Source organism: Salvelinus namaycush, chromosome 3 (assembly GCF_016432855.1).
Source record: "Salvelinus namaycush isolate Seneca chromosome 3, SaNama_1.0, whole genome shotgun sequence".
NCBI lineage: Eukaryota > Metazoa > Chordata > Actinopteri > Salmoniformes > Salmonidae > Salvelinus > Salvelinus namaycush.
The window spans coordinates 5,688,977-5,711,453 of NC_052309.1; the positions used below are offsets into that span (position 1 = coordinate 5,688,977).

Genomic DNA, 22,477 nt, shown 5'->3' on the forward strand with positions numbered 1-22,477 from the left:
TTTATTATCTTTTATCATCAGGATATATTTTTGTCTTTGCGATTCTCTTTCCCTTTTCCCCACAACCGACCGTACCACAGAGTAAAATAGAAAAGCATTCCTGCGGTGAAGAGGACATATCCGTCTGGGAAATTTGAGAATTGATTGGTTCTAGTGTGCTGTAAGTGGGAGGATTTTTTTTTTGTAACAGGAAGTGATTTTCAGTGTTCAGTGAGCCTTTTGTTGAGAAGGTCTCTGTTCAGATCTGTGAGTCATGCTTCTGCTTTGAGCCGGTAGGCAACAGTGAGAGGAGAGCAGCAGCGCTATATAACTATATCCTCCTCTACCACGTCCATCTCTCTCTCTGCATTCTGGAAGCTTCTGGAACCTTTTTTTCACCTTTCCTCCATGTTCTATTTCCATGGATTGTGTTCTTCTTATCTGTTTATTTTCTACCAACGGATTGGATCATCGCGGCGTTGGATTTTCCTAACAGCAACCTCAGCCTCAGCATCAATAACAGCAGTAGCAGCAGCACTAACCCAGCTCTCTAACTTCCTCAGCAGCAGAGAAAATTCTAGTCAACCATCGTACAGGGCCTGCTGGGGTTACTATAAGGCATTTGCTATGTTTAAGGAGAGAAGGATAATTTACTTGGCGGCGTTACATCTGCCGGTGCGTTTGTAAGGCAGAGGAGGGGGCAGAGGCAGAGAAGAGGGGAATGCTTCACCGTACCAAATACAACAGATTCAGGAATGAGTCGGTGACGTCCGTCGATGATCTACACGGCCTCACCATGAACCCCAAGGTCTCGGCAGCCCCTGCGTCCTCCGCCGAGCCCCCGTGCACCCCTCCTGCAGCGCCATCCGAGGGCGGCGTGAACCACCACCACCACCACCCCGCTGCCGACCCCGCAGACGATGGAGCCACCACCCTGTGCACCCTCATCAACAAGGTGTCCAACCTGAAATTCACCAACTCAGGCTCCAGCCTGCTGGGTATCAAGAGCCTCCCCTCCCACGTCAAGGACCTGACCCTCTCCAAGCTGCAAGGTGCTGGAGGCTCCGGTGGGGGCTCCGGTGGTGGATCCAGCGGTGGCTCCAGCTGCATTGGTAGCGGCTCTGGCTCCAGTGTGTCGTTGGCAGCCTCCGGTGGTGGTAACGGTGGTGGCAGTGGCGGTAACGGCTCCTCCTGTGGCTCAGCCTCCAGCATCTCCCACCACCACCACCCCCCCTGCTCCCACTCCCACTCCACCCAGCAAGAGCCAGGCACCATGAGCAACGCAGGGGGAAAGAAGGGCAGCAGGTTGGGGCTGGAAGAGAGGGAGGCTGGGCAGAGACAGGGACATGGAGGGGAGGACTGGGGACCTAGTGGAGGAGGAGGAGGTGGAGGAGGTGGAGGAGGAGGTAACAGTGGACTGGTGAATAAATCCTGTTCCAGAGGATGGCTGCATTCCAGTGAGAAGATCTCTGGACCCGGAGTGACGTACATTGTAAAGGTTGGTGTTGATTCTTGGTTTTCCTCTCTCTCTCTCTCTCTCTCTCTCTCTTCATCCGTCCATTTCTTTTCCTTTTTCTCTCTCCTCTCCCCCATTCTCTCTTTTCCCTCAATGACTGAAAAGGAGAAAATGTACGGTAGCCTAACCGCCAGATCGTGATCATCATCTTGCCCTAGTGTGGGCGTAGATAGAAACAGCAGGGATTATTGTGAAGAGAAAGACCAGCAAATAATCATTGAATAATTCAGACAAACAGAGAAGGTCATCATTGATAAAACCAGAGAAAACCCTTTGATGCCATAACAAAAGGCCATCTAACATGCCTCCACCGTCCAGATGCTTTTATGTTTATCAATGTGTTTATGCTTTTATTTTTATGATCATCTTCATCCTTTCATTTTTATATTTTATTTTCCTCCTTTTATGCCTTTATATGTTTTGGCGCAGGTTAGGTTACAACATGTTTGCCTGTACTGTATATGACTGTATTGAATATGTACTGTATATGTACTGTACTGTATATGTACTGTACTGTGTACTGTACTGTATATGTACTGTACTGTATATGTACTGTACTGTATATGTACTGTATATGTACTGTACTGTATATGTACTGTATATGTACTGTACTGTATATGTACTGTACTGTATATGTACTGTATATGTACTGTACTGTATATGTACTGTATATGTACTGTACTGTATATGTATTGTATATGTATATGTACTGTATATGTACTGTACTGTATACGTACTGTACTGTATATGTATATGTACTGTATATGTACTGTATATGTATTGTATATGTATATGTACTGTACTGTATATGTACTGTTGAAGTCGGAAGTTTACATACACTTAGGTTGGAGTCATTCAACCATTCCACAAATTTCTTGTTAACAAACTATAGTTTTGGCAAGTTGGTTAGGACATCTACTTTATGCATGACACAAGTCATTTTTCCAACATTTTTTTACAGACAGATTATTTCACTTATAATTCACTGTATCACAATTACAGTGAGTCAGAAGTTTACATACACTAAGTTGACTGTGCCTTTAAACAGCTTGGAAAATTCCAGAAAATTATGTCATGGCTTTAGAAGCTTCTGTTAGGCTAATTGACATCATTTGAGTCAATTGGAGGTGTACCTGTCAATGTATTTCAAGGCCTACCTTCAAACTCATCGCCTCTTTGCTTGACATCATGGGAAAAAAAGAAATCAGCCAAGACCTCAGAAAAAAAATTGTAGACCTCCACAAGTCTGGTTCATACTTGGGAGCCATTTTCCAAACACCTGAAGGTACCACGTTCATCTGTACAAGCAATAGTATGCAAGTATAAACACCATGGGACCACACAGCCGTCATACCGCTCAGGAAGGAGATGCGTTCTGTCTCCTAGAGATGAACATACTTTGATGCGAAAAGTGCAAATCAATCCCAGAACAACAGAAAGGACCTTGTGAGATGCTGGAGGAAACAGGTACAAAAGTATCTATATCCACAGTAAAACGAGTCCTATATCGACATAACCTGAAAGGCCGCTCAGCAAGGAAGAAGCCACTGCTCCAAAACCGCCATAAAAAAGCCAGACTACGGTTTTCAACTGCACATGGGGACAAAGATTGTACTTTTTGGAGAAATGTTCTCTGGTCTGATGAAACAAAAATAGAACTGTTTGGCCATAATGAGCATCGTTATGTTTGGAGGAAAAAGGGGGAGGCTTGCAAGCCAAAGAACACCATCCCAACCGTGAAGCACTGGGGTGGCAGCATCATGTTGTGGGGGTGCTTTGCTACAGGAGGGACTGGTGCACTTCACAAAATAGATGGCATCATGAGGCAGGAAAATGATGTGGATATATTGAAGCAACATCTCAAGGTATCAGTCAGGAAGTTAAAGCTTGGTCGCAAATGGGTCTTCCGAATGGACAATGACCCCAAGCATACTTCCAAAGTTGTGGCAAAATGGCTTAAGGACAACAAAGTCAAGGTATTGGAGTGGCCATCACAAAGCCCTGACCTCAATCCTATAGAAAATGTGTGGGCAGAACTGAAAAAGCGTGTGCGAGCAAGGAGGCCTACAAAGCTGACTCAGTTACACCAGCTCTGTCAGGAGGAATGGGCCAAAGTTCACCCAACTTATTGTGGGAAGCTTGTGGAAGGCTACCCGAAACGTTTGACCCAAGTTAATAAATTTAAAGGCAATGCTACCAAATACTAATTGAGTGTATGTAAACTTCTGACCCACTGGGAATGTGATGAAAGAAATAAAAGCTGAAATAAATCATTCTCTCTACTATTATTCTGACATTTCACATTCTTAAAATAAAGTGGGGATCCTAACTGACCTAAAACGGAATTTTTACTGGGATTAAATGTCAGGAATTGTGATAAACTGAGTTTAATGTACTGTATTGTATATGTACTGTATATGTACTGTATTGTACTGTGTATGTACGGTGCTGTGTATGTACTGTACTGTATATGTACTGTATTGTATATGTATATGTACTGTGTATGTACTGTACTGTATATGTACTGTATTGTATATGTATATGTACTGTATATGTACTGTACTGTATATGTACTGTATTGTATATGTATATGTACTGTATATGTACTGTACTGTATATGTATATGTACTGTATATGTACTGTACTGTATATGTACTGCATATGTACTGTACTGTATATGTACTGTATATGTACTGTATTGTATATGTATATGTACTGTATATGTACTGTACTGTATATGTACTGTATATGTATATGTACTGTACTGTATATGTACTGTACTGTATATGTACTGTATATGTACTGTACTGTATATGTACTGTATTGTATATGTATATGTACTGTATATGTACTGTACTGTATATGTACTGTACTGTATATGTGGAGACTGAATACTGCTGTGGCTCTAGCTAGTGATACAAGGAAGAGAATCAGACAGGCAGCAAAATGCTTGTCCTCACCTACTGTTCTCAGACCATATCAGTGTACCTGCACAAGTGTATTCAGTCACTAAGAGTTTACACCGTTTAGGCAATACAGATTTGCACAAAGTTGAACCAAATGTAGGCTATCGTTGTTGTAAGTAACAGATTCTGAAAATGAATGGAGGAAATATGAATGAAGAGGACCTGTACAAGGTGTGGTTGGAACAGCTAAAACACACAACAGAATCTGCAGATTCTTTCCAATACAATAATTAGCAATGCTGATTCCTGGGAGCCTTTATAGCACTTTCTCCTGTACATTAAATGAATACATATCTGCTCATTTCTATGTTTGAATTGATTTTGAGAAATGCAGCATAACAGTTTGTCAGGTGAAAGAACACAAAGCAAACACATAATGTATGATCAGAATTTCATAGAGTCTGACATATCTGAATCAGGCATGTTCATGTCCAATGACACATTTCCTGTCTGGTGTTAGTCCATTAACAAATAGGCAGCAGTGGGGTTAGAGTGAGTTAGTTTGACCGACACACACAGCCAGTTGAATCAATACATTGAAAGTGTCCACAGAGGGGAAAGGGGAAATAGGTCTCTCTCATCTCCCCCATGCACTTTTCCCCAGTCTTAATGCGTCCCAGATGGAACCCTATTCCCTATATAGTGCACTACTTTTGACCAGAGCCCTAGCGCTATGTAGGGGATAGGGTGCAATTTGGGATGCAGACCTATCTGCTGTGCCTGTTTATTGAGTTATTGGTGCTATTCTGCTCTTGGGCCTTTTAATTAATGTCATGTGGTCGTGGTTACACACCATGCTCCATTAGGTTAACAGAGCAGTGGTTGGCATTGACACACAGCCGGCGTTTTGACTGACACTTATTCTAGACATAGTCGTGTTGCCGTGGTGAACATTCTAGACACGGAAGTCTATTTTAACGCTACACTAGTAGATGATTTGTTCATGTCTGTTGATAGTGTGTTGTATTACGATGCTATATGGTGTCTTTCATGTGTATTGTCAGACACATAGGCTATGCTAACCGTGTTCTGGACGCAACGCTGAAATATTTATTGTGATATACTGGTACACTCTGTGTGACCAGTTTAGTTTGGTTGATCATGTGTAATAACAATGAAAAATATATATTTATTAGAAAGTGCACTTTGAATTCAGTTTACGAGCAACTGAACCCAGTAATCCTTTAACACGCTGTTCTCCATACTTCCCGGTAACCATAGCAATCCTCCTCGTGTCTCTCCCTGGCCAAGTTAGTGTTTGATTCTTGACTAAAGGTGTAGCTACATATTAAATGCAATTTTCCGTAGCTTACAACACAGTCAATAGGCTATTCATATAAAGCTTCAGGTGTGGTCTAGTGAGGATAGCCAGTGGGTACATGTAGGTTGGGCTATAATATACCAGATATCCCTTGATTGGTAAATAGTGTGGGATGTTGCATTTTTTGTGATTCTTGATAAAAATGTTCTGATTACATTTGCTACTGTGTCTCTGGTTCAATAGTTGCTTGGTATTACATTCTTTCTCTTTCTGTTGCTACTTTGCCTGCAACATGCAACGAGGGTTCAGTGTCAGATTAGATTCAAATAGGATTAGCTCTCTGCACCTGCCTTTGTTTCTGTTATGTATAATAAATGCGGTAATTTGATAAACAGTGATGCGTACATTGGAAATGCACTGTAAAAAAAATGGGGCCTGGTTTGTTGAAATATTGTAGGCCCATTGCATTGTGAGCTATATTTATAGCTATTTATATGTCCTGGCTAGCAATATACTATTTAGACTATATTTTAGAGTTCTCCCCTCTCCACTCATCTCTCTCTCCACTCATCTCTCTCTCCACTGCCTGAAGTAAGTTGGACTTTGTTCCTTTTCACTCTCCATGATTCAAAAAACATGGTTTGTTATTTACCGGCAAAACATGGCATCTAAACAGTATAACAACACTGTAGCCTGTAACCACCCCCTACTGTTGATTTACCTTCCACCACCTTTACATGGTCCTGCATTGTGGTTACAAAACCTCACACATTGACAGACACCTCAGTTGATTAACTGTGGGTACTCACTTTGGGTACTGTGAAAGACATGTACTTCCAGAGCAAATCGATAAATAAAGATCTGTTTCTATTCTATTCCAAGCTCTAAATATCATAGTTTCTGTGCACGTAATATATCCATAGCATTCTGTATCACCTTTGACCAAAAGGCTACAGAGGTTAACCAACCAGCCAGGAAACACACTGCACTGTGCATGATTATTATTAAGTGTTTTTCATTCATTTCCTCATTTTGCCCTGTTTTGTTTAGACCCACTTCTTTATGAGTCTGTCTGAGTGAAGATGAGGAGAGAAACTCCATCTCGCTCTTTTTTTTATTCTAGGGACAAAATGTTCCCTGCCAGTGGCATTAGCCAGCTAGAAGAGAGGAGGGTATGTGGGTGGATGTTATACTGCATGGGATTGGAAGACAATTACATTCATTGGATCATACTGCACTAACAGGTGTCTCTCTGTGAGAGGAAATTAGTCCCCTGGATAGTGTAGGTCACCGTGCTTACAGACACTAACCTTCCCTGGCCTGCTCTTATAGCTCAGACAGACACTAACCTGGCCTGCTGCTATAGCTCAGACAGACACTAACCTGGCCTGCTGCTATAGCTCAGACAGACACTAACCTGGCCTGCTGCTATAGCTCAGACAGACACTAACCTGGCCTGCTGCTATAGCTCAGACAGACACTAACCTGGCCTGCTGCTATAGCTCAGACAGACACTAACCTGGCCTGCTGCTATAGCTCAGACAGACACTAACCTGGCCTGCTGCTATAGCTCTGATAGACACTAACCTGGCCTGCTGCTATAGCTCAGACAGACACTTACCTTCCCGGGCCTGCTGCTATAGCACAGACAGACAATAACCCTCCCTGGCCTGCTCCTATAGCTCAGACAGACACAAACCTGGCCTGCTGCTTTAGCTCAGACAGACACTAACCTGGCCTGCTGCTATAGCTCAGACAGACACTAACCTTCCCTGGCCTGCTGCTATAGCTCAGACAGACACTAACCTGGCCTGCTGCTATAGCTCAGACAGACACTAACCTGGCCTGCTGCTATAGCTCAGACAGACACTAACCTGGCCTGCTGCTATAGCTCAGACAGACACTAACCTGGCCTGCTGCTATAGCTCAGACAGACACTAACCTGGCCTGCTGCTATAGCTCAGACAGACACTAACCTGGCCTGCTGCTATAGCTCAGACAGACACTAACCTTCCCTGGCCTGCTGCTATAGCTCAGACAAACACTAACCTCAGACAGACACTAACCTGGCCTGCTGCTATAGCTCAGACAAACACTAACCTTCCCTGGCCTGCTGCTATAGCTCAGACAGACACTAACCTTCCCTGGCCTGCTGCTATAGCTCAGACAGACACTAACCTGGCCTGCTGCTATAGCTCAGACAGACACTAACCTGCCCTGGCCTGCTGCTATAGCTCAGACAGACACTAACCTGCCCTGGCCTGCTGCTATAGCTCAGACAGACACTAACCTACCCTGACCTGCTGCTATAGCTCAGACAGACACTAACCTGGCCTGCTGCTATAGCTCAGACAGACACTAACCTGGCCTGCTGCTATAACTCAGACATACACTAACCTTCCCTGGCCTGCTGCTATAGCTCAGACAGACACTAACCTCAGACAGACACTAACCTGGCCTGCTGCTATAGCTCAGACAGACACTAACCTTCCCTGGCCTGCTGCTATAGCTCAGACAGACACTAACCTTCCCTGGCCTGCTGCTATAGCTCAGACAGACACTAACCTGGCCTGCTGCTATAGCTCAGACAGACACTAACCTGCCCTGGCCTGCTGCTATAGCTCAGACAGACACTAACCTGCCCTGGCCTGCTGCTATAGCTCAGACAGACACTAACCTACCCTGTTCTGCTGCTATAGCTCAGACAGACACTAACCTGGCCTGCTGCTATAGCTCAGACAGACACTAACCTGCCCTACTGCTATAGCTCAGACAGACGCTAACCTGGCCTGGCCTGCTGCTATAGCTCAGACAGACACTGACCTGGCCTGGCCTGCTGCTATAGCTCAGACAGACACTAACCTGGCCTGCTGCTATAGCTCAGACAGACACTGACCTGGCCTGCTGCTTTAGCTCAGACAGACACTAACCTGGCCTGCTGCTATAGCTCAGACAGACACTAACAAACCCTGGCCTGCTGCTATATCTCAGACAGACACTAACCTGGCCTGCTGCTATATCTCAGACAGACACTAACCTGGCCTGCTGCTATACTAACCTGGCCTGCTGCTATAGCTCAGACAGACACTAACCTGGCCTGCTGCTATAGCTCAGACAGACACTAACCTGCCCTGGCCTGCTGCTATAGCTCAGACAGACACTAACCTGCCCTGGCCTGCTGCTATAGCTCAGACAGACACTAACCTACCCTGTTCTGCTGCTATAGCTCAGACAGACACTAACCTGGCCTGCTGCTATAGCTCAGACAGACACTAACCTGCCCTACTGCTATAGCTCAGACAGACGCTAACCTGGCCTGGCCTGCTGCTATAGCTCAGACAGACACTGACCTGGCCTGGCCTGCTGCTATAGCTCAGACAGACACTAACCTGGCCTGCTGCTATAGCTCAGACAGACACTGACCTGGCCTGCTGCTTTAGCTCAGACAGACACTAACCTGGCCTGCTGCTATAGCTCAGACAGACACTAACAAACCCTGGCCTGCTGCTATATCTCAGACAGACACTAACCTGGCCTGCTGCTATATCTCAGACAGACACTAACCTGGCCTGCTGCTATACTAACCTGGCCTGCTGCTATAGCTCAGACAGACACTAACCTGGCCTGCTGCTATAGCTCAGACAGACACTAACCTGGCCTGCTGCTATAGCTCAGACAGACACTAACCTAGCCTGCTGCTTTAGCTCAGACAGACACTAACCTGGCCTGCTGCTATAGCTCAGACAGACACTAACCTGGCCTGCTGCTATAGCTCAGACAGACACTAACCTGGCCTGCTGCTATAGCTCAGACAGACACTAACCTTCCCTGGCCTGCTGCTATAGCTCAGACAGACACTAACCTGGCCTGCTGCTATAGCTCAGACAGACACTAACCTGGCCTGTTTCTATAGCTCAGACAGACACTAACCTTCCCTGGCCTGCTGCTATAGCTCAGACAGACACTAACCTACCCTGTCCTGCTGCTATAGCTCAGACAGACACTAGCCTTCCCTGGCCTGCTGCTATAGCTGAGACAGACACTGACATGGCCTGGCCTGCTGCTATAGCTAAGACAGACACAAACCTGTTCTGGCCTGCTGCTATAGCTCAGATAAACACTATCCTGAGCTGCTCCTATAGCTCAGACAGACACTAGTCTGGCCTGCTGTTATAGCTCAGACAGACACTAACCTGGCCTGCTGCTATAGCTCAGACAGACACTAACCTGGCCTGGCCTGCTGCTATAGCTCAGACAGACACTAACCTGGCCTGGCCTGCTGCTATAGCTCAGACAGACACTAACCTACCCTGGCCTGCTGCTATATCTCAGACAGACACTAACCTGGCCTGCTGCTTTAGCTCAGACAGACACTAACAAGGCCTGCTGCTATAGCTCAGACAGACACTAACAAAGCCTGGCCTGCTGCTATATCTCAGACAGACACTAACCTGGCCTGCTGCTATATCTCAGACAGACACTAACCTGGCCTGCTGCTATATCTCAGACAGACACTAACCTGGCCTGCTGCTATAGCTCAGACAGACACTAACCTGGCCTGCTGCTATAGCTCAGACAGACACTAACCTGGCCTGCTGCTATTGCTCAGACAGACACTAACCTGGCCTGCTGCTATAGCTCAGACAGACACTAACCTGGCCTGCTGCTATAGCTCAGACAGACACTAACCTGGCCTGCTGCTATAGCTCAGACAGACACTAACCTGGCCTGCTGCTATAGCTCAGACAGACACTAACCTGGCTGCTTCTATAGCTCAGACAGACACTAACCTGCCCTGGCCTGCTGCTATAGCTCAGACAGACACTAACCTACCCTGTTCTGCTGCTATAGCTCAGACAGACACTAACCTGGCCTGCTGCTATAGCTCAGACAGACACTGACCTGGCCTGACCTGCTGCTATAGCTCAGACAGACACAAACCTGTTCTGGCCTGCTGCTATAGCTCAGACAGACACAATCCTGAGCTGCTCCTATAGCTCAGACAGACACTAGTCTGGCCTGCTGCTATAGCTCAGACAGACACTAACCTGGCCTGCTGCTATAGCTCAGACAGACGCTAACCTGGCCTGGCCTGCTGCTATAGCTCAGACAGACGCTAACCTGGCCTGGCCTGCTGCTATAGCTGAGACAGACACTAACCTACCCTGGCCTGCTGCTATATCTCAGACAGACACTAACCTGGCCTGCTGCTTTAGCTCAGACAGACACTAACAAGGCCTGCTGCTATAGCTCAGACAGACACTAACAAAGCCTGGCCTGCTGCTATATCTCAGACAGACACTAACCTGGCCTGCTGCTATATCTCAGACAGACACTAACCTGGCCTGCTGCTATATCTCAGACAGACACTAACCTGGCCTGCTGCTATAGCTCAGACAGACACTAACCTGGCCTGCTGCTATAGCTCAGACAGACACTAACCTGGCCTGCTGCTATTGCTCAGACAGACACTAACCTGGCCTGCTGCTATAGCTCAGACAGACACTAACCTGGCCTGCTGCTATAGCTCAGACAGACACTAACCTGGCCTGCTGCTATAGCTCAGACAGACACTAACCTAGCCTGCTGCTTTAGCTCAGACAGACACTAACCTGGCCTGCTGCTATAGCTCAGACAGACTCTAAACTTCCCTGGCCTGCTCATATAGCTCAGACAGACACCAACCTGCCTGCTGCTATAGCTCAGACAGACACTAACCTACTCTGGCCTGCTTATATAGCTCAGATGGAGAGTAACCTGCCCTGGCCTGCTGCTATAGCTCTGACAGACACTAACCAGCACTGGCCTGCTCCTACAGCTCAGACAGACACCAACCTCCCTGGCCTGCTGCTATAGCTCAGACAGACACTAACCAGGCCTGCTGCTATAACTCAGACAGACACTAACCAGGCCTGCTGCTATAACTCAGACAGACACTTACCTGGCCTGCTGCTGTAGCTCAAACAGACTCCAACCTAGCCTGGCCTGCTGCTATAGCTCAGACAGATGCTAACCTGGCCTGGCCTGCTGCTATAGCTCAGACAGACACTAACCTGGCCTGCTGCTATATCTCAGGCAGACACTAACCTTGCCTGCTGCTTAAACTCAGACAGACACTAACCTGCCCTGGCCTGCTGCTATAGCTCAGACAGACACTAACCTGGCCTGCTGCTATAGCTCAGACAGACACTAACCTACCCTGGCCTTCTGCTATAGCTCAGACAGACACTAACCTGGCCTGCTGCTATAGCTCAGACAGACACTAACCTGGCCTGCTGCTATAGCTGAGACAGACACAAACCTGGCTTGCTGCTTTAGCTCAGACAGACACTAAACTTGTCTGGCCTGCTTATATAGCTCAGATACAGACTAACCTTACCTGGCCTGCTGCTATAGCTCAGACAGACTCTAAACTTCCCTGGCCTGCTCATATAGCTCAGACAGACACTAACCTGCCCTGGCCTACTGCTATAGCTCAGACAGACACTAAACTTCCCTGGCCTGCTGCTATAGCTCAGACAGACACTATCCTGCCCTGGCCTACTCCTATAGCTCAGACAGACACTAACCTGGGCTGCTGCTATAGCTCAGACAGACACTAACCTACCCTGGCCTGCTGCTATATCTCAGACAGACACTAACCTGGCCTGCTGCTTTAGCTCAGACAGACACTAACTTGGCCTGCTGCTATATCTCAGACAAACACTAACCTGGCCTGCTGCTATAGCTAAGACAGACACTAACCTGGCCTGGCCTGCTGCTATAGCTCAGACAGAAACAAACCTGGCCTGCTGCTATAGCTCCGACAGACACTAACCTGGCCTGCTGCTTTAGCTCCGACAGACACTAACCTGGCCTGCTGCTATAGCTCAAACAGACACCAACCTAGCCTGGCCTGCTGCTATCGCTCAGACAGATGCTAACCTGGCCTGGCCTGCTGCTATAGCTCAGACAGAAACAAACCTGGCCTGCTGCTATAGCTCAAACAGACACCAACCTAGCTGGCCTGCTGCTATAGCTCAGACAGACACTAACCTGGCCTATTGCTATAGCTCAGACAGACACTAACCTGGCCTGCTGCTATATCTCAGACAAACACTAACCTGGCCTGCTGCTATAGCTCAGACAGACACTAACCTGGCCTGCTGCTATAGCTAAGACAGACACAAACCTGCCCTGGCTTGCTCAAATAGCTCATACATACACTAACCTGACCTGCTGCTATAGCTCAGACAGACACTAACCTACCTTGGCCTGCTGCTATAGCTCAGACAGACACTGACCTGACCTGGCCTGCTGCTATAGCTCAGACAGACACAAACCTGGCCTGGCCTGCTGCTATAGCTCAGACAGACACAAACCTGGCCTGGCCTGCTCCTATAGCTCAGACAGACACTGACCTGGCCTGCTGCTTTAGCTGAGACAGACACTAACCTCCCTGGCCTGCTGCTATAGCTCAGACAGACACAAACCTGGCCTGCTGCTTTAGCTCAGACAAACACTAACCTGGCCTGCTGCTGTAGCTCAGACAGACACCAACCTAGCCTGGCCTGCTGCTATCGCTCAGACAGATGCTAACCTGGCCTGGCCTGCTGCTATAGCTCAGACAGACACTGACCTGTTCTGCTGCTTTAGCTGAGACAGACACTAACCTCCCTGGCCTGCTGCTATAGCTCAGACAGACACAAACCTGGCCTGGCCTGCTTCTATAGCTCAGACAGACACTAACCTCCCTGGCCTGCTGCTATAGCTCAGACAAACACTAACCTGGCCTGCTGCTATAGCTCTGACAGACACCAACCTTCCCTGGCCTGCTGCTATAGCTCCGACAGACACTAACCTGGCCTGCTGCTATAGCTCAGACAGACACTAACCTGGCCTGCTGCTATAGCTCAGACAGACACTAACCTGGCCTGCTGCTATCGCTCAGACAGATGCTAACCTGGCCTGGCCTGCTGCTATAGCTCAGACAGACACTAACCTGGCCTGCTGCTATAGCTCAGACAGACACTAACCTGGCCTGCTGCTATAGCTCAGACAGACACTAACCTGGCCTGCTGCTATAGCTCAGACAGACACTAACCTGGCCTGCCTCTATAGCTCAGACAGACACTAACCTGGCCTGCCTCTATAGCTGAGACAGACACTAACCTGGCCTGCCTCTATAGCTCAGACAGACACTAATCTGGCCTGCCTCTATAGCTCAGACAGACACTAACCTGGCCTGCTGCTATAGCTCAGACAGATACTAAGATTTCCTGACCTGCTGCTATATCTCAGACAGACCCTAACTTGGCCTGGCCTCCTGCTATAGCTCAGACAGACACTAACCTGGCCTGCTGCTATAGCTCAGACAGACACTAACTTGGCGTGCTGCTATAGCTCAGACAGACACTAACCTTCCCTGGCCTGCTGCTATAGCTCAGACAGACACTAACCTGGCCTGCTGCTGTAGCTCAGGCAGACAGTTACCTACCCTGGCCTGCTGCTATAGCTCAGACCGTCAATTACCCTCCCTGGCCTGCTGCTATAGCTCAGACAGACACTAACCTGGCCTGCTGTTGTAGCTATGGCAGACACTAACCTTCCCTGGCCTGCTGCTATAGCTCAGACAGACAATTACCTTCCCTGGCCTGCTGCTATAGCTCAGACAGACAATTACCCTCCCTGGCCTGCTGCTATAGCTCAGACAGGCACTAACCTGGCCTGCTGTTGTAGCTATGGCAGACACTAACCTTCCCTGGCCTGCTGCTATAGCTCAGACGGACACAAACCTGGCCTGCTGCAATTGCTCAGACAGACACTAACCTGGCCTGCTGCTATTTCTCAGACAGACACTAACCTGGCCTGCTGCTTTCGCTCAGACAGACACTAACCTGGCCTGCTGTTGTAGCTATGGCAGACACTAACCTTCCCTGGCCTGCTGCTATAGCTCAGACGGACACAAACCTGGCCTGCTGCTTTCGCTCAGACAGACACTAACCTGGCCTGCTGCTATAGCTCAGACAGACCCATCCCTGTCCTGCTGCTATAGCTCAGACAGACACTAACCTTTCCTGGCCTGATGCTATAGCTCAGACAGACACTAACCTTTCCTGGCCTGCTGCTATAGCTCAGACAGACACTAACCTGGCCTGCTGCTATAGCTCAGACAGACACTAACCTGGCCTGCTGCTATAGCTCATGCAGACACTAACCTGGCCTGGTGCTATAGCTCATGCAGACAGTATCCTGCCTTGGCCTGCTCTTATAGCTCAGACAGACACTAACCTTGCAGTTAGCCACTTATTCCTTCCAAACCACTCATTGTTGAATTTGCGATTTCCAACTTGTTGTGTAATGTTTATGTCCAGTCGCCGATGAGCACCGATACCTTTTATGATGACTGCTAGCTAAGATTTTGAAAGTATGATGTTGGACAGTCCAATCAAAGGTACTGTCGATAGAACATGATTTGACATCATTTTATCTGTGGCCAATGAGCTTGAGCCTTCTTGGATGGGCACTGCTAATGTAACTCTATGGCAGCACCCAAGGGGCTTGAAATTTCTAGGTCTACCCTTAGATTTGGCCGTGACGTAGTGTCCCCATGAGTGACAGAAAACTGAGCCAATCACGGCGCAACGCTCTGTATTTTCTGCTGGCTTGCCCCACCACCACAGAAAGCACAGAGCTAGGGTGAAACACCTGCATTTTGGAGCTGCCTTACTCAAGAAAACAAAAAAGATACCATGTTTATATGCGGCTTTAACTCAATGATATATTTTTTTTTTTACGTTGTTTGTAAACTGATATGTGACACAAATTTACATGCAAAAGAGGCAAGCCCGAAATAAAAGTATTAATATTACATTTTTTGCCACAGGAGAGGTCTGTCTCTGTTGTTTGTAAAGAATGTTTGTAAAGAATACAATGATGAGTTCTAAAACATATCTCAGTGATAAAACGTATTACTGAATGGACCACTGAGTCCAATGCCTTCAAAACAGATGCTGCCGCGAGAATATAAATAATGTCAACATAGTCTATTACAGGGAGAATCTTCCTTCTGTTTTCGGGAACTGAGGCAGGATTTATTTCTAAATAAAAAAACAATCAAAGATCTCAGCTTCTTTGTCAAGTTTTCAATGTGTTTCAAAAGGCAAACTTGTCATCAATCCAGATACCGAAGGACTTATAGTGAGAAACATGTTCAATTTGGGCTCCATTTTGTGAGTGTAAAATACGCAAGTCCTCAGGGTCAACGCTACGAGACCTAGAGAACAGCATAAACCTGGTTTTATTTGCATTTAACACTAATTTAACATCAGATAGGGATTTTTGGATTGAGTCAAAATCATGCTGAAGGTCACAAATGGCCTGCTGCACTGAAGAGGCACAGGAATAAATAACTGTGTCATCTGGGCCTCTTTCTCAGACTACATGGCTGCTTATATTATAACAGGTAGAATTGCAAATATCCTGGGTGTTAAAGTCATATTGTTTTGACATAATTAAATGCTTCACATCTTAACATTCATCCATTAAATAACTGAATCTCTTCTCTCTCTCTTCTAGTATTTGGGTTGCATTGAAGTCCTTCGGTCGATGAAATCACTGGATTTCAACACGAGATCGCAAATAACAAGGTAAGAGATTCATGTATTTTGTTGAAGGAAATGGATACTATGTGGGAGCGATTTATTATGTGTTGTGTTATCCATTTCACCCATATCTTACCCATACTTTACCCCTGTTTTACCCAAATGTACCCCTATTTTACTCATGTTTTACCCCAGTTTTGCCCCTGTTTTACCAATGTTTTTATTTGACCCATATCTTACCCATACTTTATCCCTGTTTTACCCCCATTTTATCCCTATTTGACCCCATGTTTTACCCATATTAACCTGTTTACCCCTATTTTACCAAGACAATGCTTACTTACATACACTGAATTCGGAAAGTATTCAGACTCTGACTTTTTGGTACGTTACAGCCTTATTCTAAAATGTATTCAATTGTTTCCCCCCCTCATCAATCTACACACAGTACCCCATAATGACAAAGCAAAAACAGGTTTATAAAAAATAAAAACGGATATATCACATTTACATAAGTATTCAGACCCTTTATTCAGTACTTTGTTGAAGCACCTTTGGCAGCGATTACAGCCTCGAGTCTTCTTGGGTATGACGCTACAAGCTTGGCACACCTGTATTTGGAGAGTTTCTCCCATTCTTTTCTGCAGATCCTCTCAAGCTCTGTCAGGTTGGATGGGGAGCGTCGCTGCACAGCTATTTTCAGGTCTCTCAGAGATGTTCGAATAGGTTCAAGTCCGGACTCTGGCTGGGCCACTCAAGGACATTCAGAGACTTGTCCCGAAGCCACTCCTGAAAAACACAGCATGATGCTGCCACCACCATGCTTTACCATAGGGATGGTGCCAGGTTTCCTCCAAATGTGACACTTGGCACTCAGGCCAAATAATTAAATCTTGGTTTCATCAGACCAGAGAATCTTGTTTCTCATGGTCAGAGAGTTCTTTATATGCCTTTTGTCAAACTCCAAGCGGGCTGTCATGTGCTTTTGACTGAGGAGTGGCTTCCGTCTAGCCACACTACCATAAAGGCCTGTTTCTCTGACATGCACTGTCAACTGTGGGACCTTATATAGACAGGTGTGAGCCTTTACAAATCATGTCCAATCAATTTAATTTACCACAGGTGGACTCCAATCAAGTTGTAGAAACACCTCAAGGATGATCACACTGCTTTGCTTTATCTTGGCCAGGTCGCAGTTGTAAATGAGAACTTGTTCTCAACTAGCCTATCTGGTTAAATAAAGGTGAAATCAAATTTTAAAACATTTAAAAAAATGGAAACAGGATGCACCTGAGCTCAATTTGGAGCCTCATAGAAAAGGGTCTGAGTACTTATGTAAATAAGGTATTTCTGTTTTTTATTTGTAATACATTTGCTAAAATTTCAAAAAATCTGTTTTCGCTTTGTCATTATGGGGTTTTGTGTGTAGATTTATAGTTTGTTTTATTTAATCCATTTTAGAATCAGGCTGTAACGTAACAAAATGTGGAAAAAGTCAAGGGGTCTGAATACTTTCCGAAGGCACTGCATACTTACCTTGTATACTCACCTAACTGCCCCTGTTTATTTAAATTCATCTCCATTGTCCCCAACAAATAGAAACATTAGAAGAAGCCTGTATTTTCTATGATTGTTTATTGAATGACAAGGCCATGGCTGCCAGTAGAGCTGTGACTGTGATAGACGTGGAGCCTGTACTGTGAATATGGCATGTCTGTGCCACGTTCACTTTTCCGCTTGACTTCATGGAGTCAGCTAGCTGGTTTAAACCAGAGTGAAAGCTGTGTTCAGAGCCACTCTTCATTGTGTGCCTAGCATTCTGTCTGGTTTAACCAGCAGCGTTCACACTACTGCAGGGCAAGGACCACATGATATTGTACTATCCATTGACGAGAGGGAGAGAAAGAGAGAGAGAGAGAGAGGGAGAGATAGATAGAGGGAGAGAGAGGGAGAGAGAAAGAGAGAGGGAGAGATAGATAGATAAATAGATATATAGAGAGGGAGGGAGAGAGAGGGAGATTGAGAGATAGATAGAGGGAGAGAGAAGGAGAGAGAGAGAGGGAGAGATAGATAGGGAGAGAGGGGGGAGAGAGAGAGGGAGAGAGAGGGGGAGAGAGAGAGGGGGAGATAGAGTGGGAGAGATGGAGAGGGGGGAGGGAGAAAGGTAGAGAGAGAGAGAGTCAACTTTTGGTATACTATAAATAGACTTCCTATTCTAAAAGAATTGAGAGCATGTATTTAAAGACGGTGATAAAAATAAAATAAACACATTTCTGTCTCGTCATCACCAAAGCTACTGCTATAAATGTACTGTAGCAGAACACTGTTCTTTTGTTTCTTATTGGATTATTAGGTGCGTTATCATCATACCAGTCTGGAATTTAGGAGGAAGCTGTCTTAAAACAGAGGGACAGGATTCAAACACATATTTCCCTTGCCTCTATCTGTTGTAGAAGAATGCAGGTAGCCTAGCGATTAGGAGTGTTGGGCCAGTAAGCTAAATCTGCCGATGTGCCGTTGAGCAAGGCACATAACCCTCATTGCTCCTGTAAGTCACTCTTGATAAGAGTGTCTGCTAAATGACTAAAATGTGAAATGCTACCATTTGTTAACCGGCTGTCTGTCCTTGTGTTCCTCTAGCTCCTCCGGAATCCATAGACATACAGTGCCTTCGGAAAGTATTCAGACCCCTTGACTTTTGGGATGGGACATGATAACACTCTAGAATCTAGAAGGAAGCTGTCTTATAGCAGAGGGCCAGGATTCAAATACATGTTTCCCTTGCCTCTATCTGTTGTAGAAGAATGCAGGTAGCCTAGCGATTAGGAGTGTTGGGCCAGAAGGGCCTTGGTCAGGGAGGTGACCAAGAACCTGATAGTCACTCTGACAGAGCTCCAGATTTCCTCTGTGGAGATGGGAGAACCTTCCAGAAGGAAAACCATCTCTGCAGCACTCCACCAATCAGGCCTTTTTGGCAGAGTGGCCTGAAGGAAGTTACTCCTCAGTAAAAGCCACATGACAGCCCACTTGGAGTTTGACAAAAGGCACCTAAAGGATTTTCAGACCATGAGAAATAAGATTCTCTGGTCTGATGAAACCAAGATTGAACTCTTTGGCCTGAATGCCAAGCGTCACGTCTGGAAGAAACCTGGCACTATGCCTACGGTGAAGCATGGTGGTGGCAGCATCATGCAGGGGAATGTTTTTCAGCGGCAGGGACTGGGAGACTATTCAGGATCGAGGGAAAGATGAACGGAGCAAAGTACAGAGCGATCCTTGATGAAAACCTGCTCCAGAGCGCTCTGAAACTCAGACTGGGGGGGAAGGTTCATCCTCCAACAGGACAATGACCCAAAGCACACATCCAAGACAACACAGGAGTGGCTTCGGTACAAGTCTCTGAATGTCCTTGAGTGACCCAGCCAGAGCCCGGACTTGAACCCGATCGAGCATCTCTGGAGAGACCTGAAAATAGCTGTGCAGCTCCCCATCCAACCTGACAGAAGATCTGCAGAGAAGAATGGGTGAACCTCCCAAAATACAGGTGTGCCAAGCGTGTAGCGTCATAGCTATGAAGACTCGAGGCTGTAGTCGCTGCGAAAGGTGCTTCTACAAAGTACTGAGTAATTTTTTATTTTATTTATTTTTTATTTAACCTTTATTTAACTAGGCAAGTCAGTTAGGAACAAATTCTTATTTTACAATGACGGCCTACCCCGGCCAAACCCTCCCCTAACCTGGGTAACGCTAGGCCAGTTGTGTGCCACCCTATGGGACTCCCGATCACAGCCAGTTGTGATACAGCCCGGAATCGAACCAGTGTAGTGACGCCTCTAGCACTGAGATGCAGTGCCTTAGACAGCTACGCCACTTAGGAGCGAAGGGTATGAATACTTATGTAAATGTTAATCTTTCCGAAAGGCACTGTATTTCTCTTGCATCTATAAGACTGATGATAGCTAAGCTTACCCGTTGTTAACCAGCTCTATTTTCTGTGGCATGGAAGAGTCACATCCTGTCCTTGTGTCATTCTATCTCTCTACCACCAGAGAGGCCATCAGCTTGGTGTGCGAGGCAGTCCCGGGGGCCAAAGGAGCGCTGCGGAAGAGAAAGGTACCCCCTAACTTACTCCCCATATCTGGGCAGGGAGGAGAGAGCGAGAGAGAGAGAAAGAGAGAAAGAGAGAGAAATGGAGAGGGAGTGTGTGTGTGATAGAGAGAGAGTATGAGTGTATAAGAGAGAGTGAGAGAGACAGAGAGAGAGAGAGAGAGAGAGAAAGAGAGAGAAATGGAGAGGGAGTGTGTGTGTGTGATAGAGAGAGAGTACGAGTGTATAAGAGAGAGTGAGAGAGACAGAGAGAGAGAGAGAGAGAGAGAGAGAGAGAGAGAGAGAGAGAGAGAGAGAGAAGAAGAGGGGAAGGGATGGGGGTGTGGGACTGTGTTCTCTGTGTGCGTGGGCATAGATCCAGCCCACGATGCACAGTGAGTGTTCAGCTATGGTCAGCTCTGGTCAGTGACTCATGTAGAGCAGAATATCACTAATCAGGAGGCTGAGCAGGAGATGGGGAGCCATGCAATGTGTCTGTGTCCTCGTAGTGTGGGGTGTTAATCCATGCTATGTGTTTGACCTGGAGATGGAGAGACATTCTATGTGTGTTACTGTGTGGATCCATGTTTCTGTCTTAGAGAAGCTTGCCCTCATACTATGGGGTATGTGTCATTGTGGTGTTGTGTGTGGGTGTGTATGTATTAATGAGCTGGCTATGGGGAGCCATGCTAGCTAGCTATGTGCCTGAGAGGAACGTGTCCTCTTACAATACATTTAATCAGAGCAATATTCAGCTTTATTCCATGCTAGCCTTTCCAGTGTATATCTGTGTCTAACACATATCACAACTGGCTCTGCCTGAAAGAATATAATAATATAACAATATGATGCCCTTAAACTGTAGACCAGTGGTCACCAACCGGTCGATCGCGATCGACTTGTCGATCTCCAAGGAATTTCTAGTGATCGCCAAACATTTCTGTAAAAACCCGAACGATAAAGCCTTGTGTTCCTATTTTTTTATTAGTCTCGGGCTGTTGATGGTAGGTGTAGCCAATTCAGCTGCCCTGCGCGCCGGGCAGGCAAACTGTTGCCATTTCTTGTGTCTGAAGGTACAAACTCTGCCTTTCCGGTGGGCCTGGAGAGGAAATCAAGTGCACTACGCCAACTCTGGCCAATCAGATTGCTCAGATGATCGAGTCTGCAGTACCGTAGCAGGCATACAAGAAAGATACGGCAAAATTGATACTGTGAAATTTCAAAACGTTTAAATCCACGAATAGAGAGAGACTGTCAACGAAGACAGCAAAGAGCTGCTGTTTTTATGAGTGAGTTCATGTTTAAGTTCTTACTCAGCCCGGTCAACACTTTGTTTTCAACAGTTTTTTAACCCATAAAATGCGCGTTCTTCCTATTTCCTAGTAATAAATGAGTAGGAAAGTGTATCTATAGGCTTGCGTTGTTATTATTATTAGCGGCTTGGGTCTTTTTTAGTATCGAGGAATATTTCACTTTCTCTGTTCATAGGAGTAACAACATGAACTTGTGCATGAGGCAGAAATAATGCGGTGCGACTCGAGTTTCGCCTAGATGACCGTGTTGGATGACCGTGTCCCTTTTTGGTCAGTGTCAGCGGAGGAAAGGGAGAGCGGAGGGATGTAGAGAGACGGACCCTCAGTCTGCTGCTCTCTCCCTCCGCTGAGACAGACCCTCAGTCTGCTGCTCTCTCCCTCCGCTGAGACAGACCCTCAGTCTGCTGCTCTCTCCCTCCGCTGAGACTGACCCTCAGTCTGCTCCTCTCTCCCTCCGCTGAGACTGACCCTCAGTCTGCTGCTCTCTCCCTCCGCTGAGACTGACCATCAGATGCAGGCACCATCAGCCCAGTAAAATAAAAAGCAAATTATTTAAATGTATGCTCACTCAGCTGTGCCTCACAAGTAATACAACAATGGATCTATTACCGGTGTGATCATATAGCCTACCTCAAATTTTGAGATATATATTTTTTTAAATGTCCGGAACAACAATGCATTGGCAGGTGAATTCAGGCAAAGACAGTAGGGTGATCATGTATTAGGCCTATAGCTTACTGAACAATCCTCATTGCTACAGTAATGTTTTTAAT

The 22,477-nt window shown here is 46.3% G+C and overlaps 1 protein-coding gene across 1 annotated transcript in view; it reads left to right on the forward strand.

Moving 5' to 3' along the window:
* Positions 1–700: 700 nt before the first annotated feature.
* Positions 701–22,477, forward strand: part of shc3 (SHC (Src homology 2 domain containing) transforming protein 3) — a 43,966-nt gene continuing 22,189 nt past the window's right edge. The window contains exons 1-3 of the mRNA XM_038989441.1: positions 701–1,477; positions 16,280–16,350; positions 20,355–20,418. Of these exons, the coding sequence (XP_038845369.1) occupies positions 701–1,477; positions 16,280–16,350; positions 20,355–20,418 (912 nt within the window). The remainder of the gene's footprint in view (positions 1,478–16,279; positions 16,351–20,354; positions 20,419–22,477) is intronic.